The following is a 5,811-nucleotide window of genomic DNA, read 5'->3' as shown; positions in this document are numbered from 1 at the left end:
ACCACTGGAGCTTTTGTTGAATTACCCCATGACCACTGTGGCTACTGTTTGCTAAAGTTTAAAGAAAAGTTTATTGATTTATGTTTTAACATGAATCATTATCACACAGCTCCTGGTAAAGTAAACTCTTTCAGGCCTGGTATTGTCAGTGAACTGTATTTGAAGAGTTCATTTGCAAAAACAGATAACTCCATCTTCACAAGCCTTCAGAAAACCCACTTTTCCATCGTCTACCTGAGACAATATCAATCGAACTTAAGTTGTCTGTATTTTTCTATTTCTACTGAGTCAAATCCACTCAACTTCAGTTTGATTGATATTAACTCAAGCAAACAACAAGAAAAAAAAAGTTTTCTGAAAATCTACAAATATGGAGTGATCTGTTTTTGCAAGTGAATTCTTCATATTAAAAGTGAAACCTTTTACTTCACAAATAGATTTTTAAATGAGACAAAAGAAAGCAGCTTGAGAATGCCAAAATGCCAGTTTATTAAGCGTCTTACAATTTACCAAAACAAATGAACCAAATTTCTCTATCAGCAAAAACAATGCAAATCTGAATGTTATAACTTGGTTGGCTGGTATGACTGATGCTTTTCTGTCTTATGGTGAAGAACAAAAGGTTGTTCTCTTCACTCAAAGCAGATCTTCAGACAGAGCCCAGACTTTAGTCAAAAGCATGGCGTCGATGGTTGAAGTCAACTGAACGCTTTTCCAGCTGCTGCTGCTGTTCTTCCAGCTGCTGATGCTCTTCCAGCTGCTGCTGCTGCTCCTCCAGCTGCTGCTGCTCCTCCAGCAGCTGCTCCAGCTGCTTGTCCGTCATGTCTTTTTTCCCGATGAAACTGGTGGAGGGAAAGCAGGTTCAGACCGACAAAAGACAAACTAATAATAGAAAGAATTGTAACATAGCAACTAATTGTATTTCTTTGATTTGAAAAGTTGTGATGTTAGCAGTTGTAGAAATCCTTACTGATGGACCACGTGGTGGGAAACTGAATGAAATACACAAAAAAGACACCAATCACCATCACTATCATGGATCAACACTCGGCATTACTAGTTATAGAACGTAACAGAGTCAGAGCGTGCTTTAAATAAGTGCAACAAAAAGAAAGAAAGTGATCTCATGACTTTACTTTACCCCAATAGCAGTCTCCACGTTCGGCCATGAAGACGGCCATGGACAGCACAAGAAAGGCCACAGTGCACTTCATCCTGCAAAGATAAAAAAGACAAAAATCACACTGATCGAACTCAAAATTAAAAAAGAAAGAAAGAAAAAAAAACCCACCATTATTTAAACATTGCAGTTACTTTGTCTTATTTTCAACTAAATTGAATACGTAGTTCTTACCTTTCAACTGAATTGATCTTTTCAGAGTGATGAGAGGTTTACAGACTGGTATCTGTTCCAACTGGTACACTGGTTCATCTCCTTATATATACATGCAGGAACAAGAGAACTTAGTAATTACACAACATTTTGTAGTATTGCAAAAGTGTATGACCATTGGTTCTCAGCAATGAAAGAAAGGCCATAAATAAGAATGATGCAATGATGCTCGTTCGAGGTGTTAATCCTTAGTCTTCCTGTCTGCTCCTCTCTCTGCAAACCAAACTCTGCCTTCTCACCCCTCCACTGAAAAGGCGGGAATCACCATAGTAACCAGTGACTGACAGGTGATTGACTGACAGGTGATACTTGACAGAGAACTAAGGACTACAAACATGGCTGCCTCCATCAGCAATCCATAATGTTATTGACTGCATCCGAAATCATCGACTCACTCCCTACTTTCTACTCCCTGTCTAGGGACCACTACACAGTGTACTATGTGTGGAGCACCACAGCAAAGTAACATTTCGGACACCACTCAAGTCGCAACGTTATTAACTACGCTGCTTGCTAGCCGTGATTTGTGCTGTAGCAGATTGGTCCAAACACATTATATTCAGTTTATTACATGGCTAAGAAACAGTTAAAATCAAATTCAAAGTTTTTACACTTAGGTTTATCTCGTTCGCGCGATGCATGATAGGACATACCGCGTGGTTAGTGACCATCGGCTGGACACTACTTTTCATGGTGCATTGTGGGACAGTTTGAGTGTACTATATAGAGTGTAACAATTGTAACTTTATATTTGAACAGCACTACAAAATAGTGAACATCCTATATTTCGGACACAGCCATTGTGTGATCTACAAGCAGGACACATCGAACAGCAACTTCAAGCTAACACAGCTGTTGCTAATGATATTGACAAAGCCTTGATACATGTTCCAACATGTCTCAGACCAACATCCATCAGCCATGGGGTGTTTAGCGGCTCCATATCTGCTGGGTTAATCTTCTAAATAAGAGTCTCTCCCAGGTAACAGTGGTTTAAGGATCTCGAGCAACTGCATGTTGTCGTCGTTCTTTTTTTTTAAAAGAAGGAACAAGCCTCTAACAAGGCTAAGGGAGGAAAGTTCACCTATGTGGACTATTCAAAGTTAGAGCCCCTAGTTAGCTAATAAAAAGCTGACAGGATGCATCGAGGTATACCACACTATCAAAATAACATGTTACAAATGATCTACCAGGGACTCGGAAACATGGTGGCTTTTCAGAATCAACACACCGCCTCATGGCTTCCCGCTGTGCTAAACTGTCAAAACAAAATGTCAAAGGAGCTTACCAATTTCTTTCTCACACATGTATTGATGAAAAAAACCATCTGTATGCTTGGGTTCACTTTTATAATAAGAGTCCATACCCAGTAACAGAACTTAGTGAACAACTCTATTGTGGTCTGGGTTAGAGAAATAGAAGCGATGTCCTTACCCGTGGAGCAACTTGCCTCCAGCTAAATATAATACACAAAAAGAAAACAATTGCCATCACAACCATCAATCAGTACTCAGCATTATGACTGTACCATGAGTGAGCGCTCCCCAAATACACTCTCCAGGTTCAGGGTTCAGCCATGAGCATGACCATGGACAGCATGGACGTTCCACTGATTCAAAGACAGACGGTTGTGTTCAAACAGAGCAATGAGGAATAGCTGTCATTGGTACACCTCTTTTTTTTTTACATACAGGACTAATAAATTAATTGTGAAACATTCTGCAATATTGCAAATGGATATAATCATAGGATGCTACCTCACTTCGATCAGGCAGGTTATCAGTCTAACCTCCACCATGAAACTTGAGCTAAACCTCCATCTACCATCGCTTTCTGCAGGTTAAAGGTTTCAGTTTAGCTCAGGTGAATTAGACAATTGTTCATTAAACAAGAAGTAATTTGACCGTTTGTTAATTAGGAGGATTTACTCTGCCATTGTAAATCCAATAATTGTAGTTTTTTCCAAATATTCACCAAATAATAACATCTGAGAAATTAGCCAATGGTTCAGTTACAATTTAGTTCAGAAAAAGATGAGCAATACGTTGTATGGAACCACACGGCATTATTTTGTTCAACATTTCTTCAACAATGTTCTGCATTTCAGTGTTAAGTTTCGTCAATATGTACCACAAATCTTGTGTATACATTACTGTTCTTCTTACTGGGTTGTGGGGTTCTTGCGTCTGTTCCCTCCTGCTAATGTTCTGTAAGGAAGGAAAGGGAGTAAGTCAAATTCGCTTTTTAGTGATACAGTAGGGAACTGATTTGCTTTTCCTTAGGTTGGCTCCTCTGAATGACCAGCAGATCCAGATTGATTGATCCCACTAATGGTTGTTGCCATTCATCATTCTTCTTAAGCATCTCCAGAAGTGTTCCGATCTGGCGTGTAGCAACAGGCATTAAGGACAGATTAGAAGACTGCTTTTAGAAGAGGACATTCAAAAAAGTGGTTCTTTTTATTATCCCCAAGTTAAGCAGTTCCAGGGACGCTCATAAGTACCTGCTGGAGTGTGGCCAAATATATGGAAGTTACTGCAGTGATAAACGGCCAGAGGAAACCAATAATTAATATGTGGAACCAATATACATTTGCCTAAAAGGAAAATCTTGGTGTCAAAATTTCAAACTTCATTGAAATTCATTTGCTGTTTTCGATCAGCTAATACTGCTGATATGTAACCAGAAGAGCTGTAGATGGGACTTTTCTCAGGCCTATAGAGTGGTGAAGCCAAAGTGGTAAACAAACATATATGCTGATGATATAGATACAGAATGTTGGATCAGATAATTTGCCAGGCTGATAGTCAGTTGACCCCTACAATGTAATTACTGGATGATGGTTTTCAACAATTGCAGTGACAAATATTCTTAAGATTCTGTCATATTTGTTGAAGCCTGCATCTAATCTATGACACCATACTTAGCATTATTACGCAATATAATGGGGTATTTTTAAATCAGAATTTTAGACATAGATTTGGATGCATATGGATCTAACAGTATGCACTTGGTTTAGGATCTTGACAGATAATTTAAAATGACAGTCTGATATCAGGTCAGATGAGCATTGGTTAGCATTCTTGTCACTGAAATCCCCTGTACTGTTTCAATATACGCCTAAACACAATGTGGAACTTATATCCAAGGTTGTCAAGATAAAATTACCAACATATTCACTGCATAGCTGAAGAGCAGCATGAGGCGAAGCTGGTAACACCTGGCTAGACTGATCGTAAACTGACTTGAGCTGCTGCAAGAACGGAGCTGATCTTGCTGCTGGTTAATACAACAGTTTATTAGGAACTAACAAACGGGAAGTTTGTAACCAACAATTAAAAGGGCCTGAAACACATATTTGGGCATCGAGGTTCTCTGACTGATTTCCCCACTTCTCCCTGTTTATTTATTAATTTATTCTTTTATGTTTACATCCAATACAATGCTAACGATAGTGGACCCCGAGTGGATCCTTGGGGAACACCAATAAAACTGAGTTACAGAGATACAGGAGTTACAGTCAGTTACATAATCGTTAAAATTGTGTAAAAAGAAGTGGTTAGGATAGGTGGTCAGTGCCAGACCTGATTCATAGTTACTGCACAGACATTGCCCTGTGGGTTTCACCTTCATGACTTTACACAAAACAAGTCTACCTACTCTGCTTCACATCACAACTCAGAAAGCACATTTTCTGTTGGAAAAAATGGACTTTGCCCCTCAATATTTAAATTATTATTAAAAACGATAAGAAATAAGAGAAAGAGGAAATAAAACCTTCTTATCAACATTAAAATGCATCCTTTATTTTTCTCAAAGCAATACCACTGGAGCTTTTGTTGAATTACCCCATGACCACTGTGGCTACTGTTTGCTAAAGTTTAAAGAAAAGTTTGTTGATTTATGTTTTAACATGAATCATTATCACACAGCTCCTGGTAAAGTAAACTCTTTCAGGCCTGATATTATCAGTGAACTGTAGTTTAAAAGTCAAACCTTTTGCTTCACAAATAGATTTATAAATAAGACAAAAGAAAGCAGCTTGAGAATGCCAAAATGCCAGTTTATTAAGCATCTTACAATTTACCAAAATAAATGGACCAAATTTCTCTATCAGCAAAAACAATGCAAATCAGAATTTTATAGCGTAGTTGGTTGGTATGACTGATGCTTTTCTGTCTCATGGTGAAGAACAAAAGGTTGTTCTCTTCACTCAAAGCAGATCTTCAGACAGAGCCCAGAGTTTAGTCAAAAGCATGCCGTTGCTGGTTGAAGTCAGCTGCACGTTTGTCCAGCTGCTCCTGCTCCTCCAGCTGCTGCTGTTCTTCCAGCAGCTGCTCCAGCTGCTTTTCCGTCATGTCTTTTTTCCCATTGACGAGGCTGGTGGAGGGAAAGCAGGTTCAGACCGACAAAAGACA

The 5,811-nt window shown here is 38.9% G+C and overlaps 4 protein-coding genes across 4 annotated transcripts in view; 1 reads left to right on the top strand and 3 right to left on the bottom strand.

The window, feature by feature from the left end:
- Positions 1–5,811, top strand: part of LOC103357708 (exostosin-1-like) — a 360,610-nt gene that overhangs the window by 203,266 nt on the left and 151,533 nt on the right. The window lies entirely within an intron of this gene.
- Positions 1–5,811, bottom strand: part of LOC103357705 (dicentracin-like) — a 29,028-nt gene that overhangs the window by 11,278 nt on the left and 11,939 nt on the right. The window lies entirely within an intron of this gene.
- LOC103357706 (pleurocidin-like peptide WF3) overlaps positions 1–5,811 on the bottom strand; it is a 15,120-nt gene that overhangs the window by 1,641 nt on the left and 7,668 nt on the right. The gene's annotated exons all lie outside the window — the stretch shown is intronic.
- Positions 466–1,465, bottom strand: LOC103357707 (moronecidin-like). The gene is made up of 4 exons (XM_008282375.1): positions 1,355–1,465; positions 1,142–1,215; positions 971–992; positions 466–842 (listed from the first exon to the last, which is right to left on the bottom strand). Exons 2-4 carry the CDS (start codon positions 1,212–1,214, stop codon positions 668–670), a joined length of 270 nt encoding a protein of 89 aa, XP_008280597.1. The 5' UTR covers position 1,215; positions 1,355–1,465; the 3' UTR covers positions 466–667.

This window comes from Stegastes partitus, unplaced genomic scaffold (assembly GCF_000690725.1).
Source record: "Stegastes partitus isolate 25-593 unplaced genomic scaffold, Stegastes_partitus-1.0.2 Scaffold269, whole genome shotgun sequence".
NCBI lineage: Eukaryota > Metazoa > Chordata > Actinopteri > Pomacentridae > Stegastes > Stegastes partitus.
This window is presented reverse-complemented; position numbering and strand designations above follow the sequence as displayed.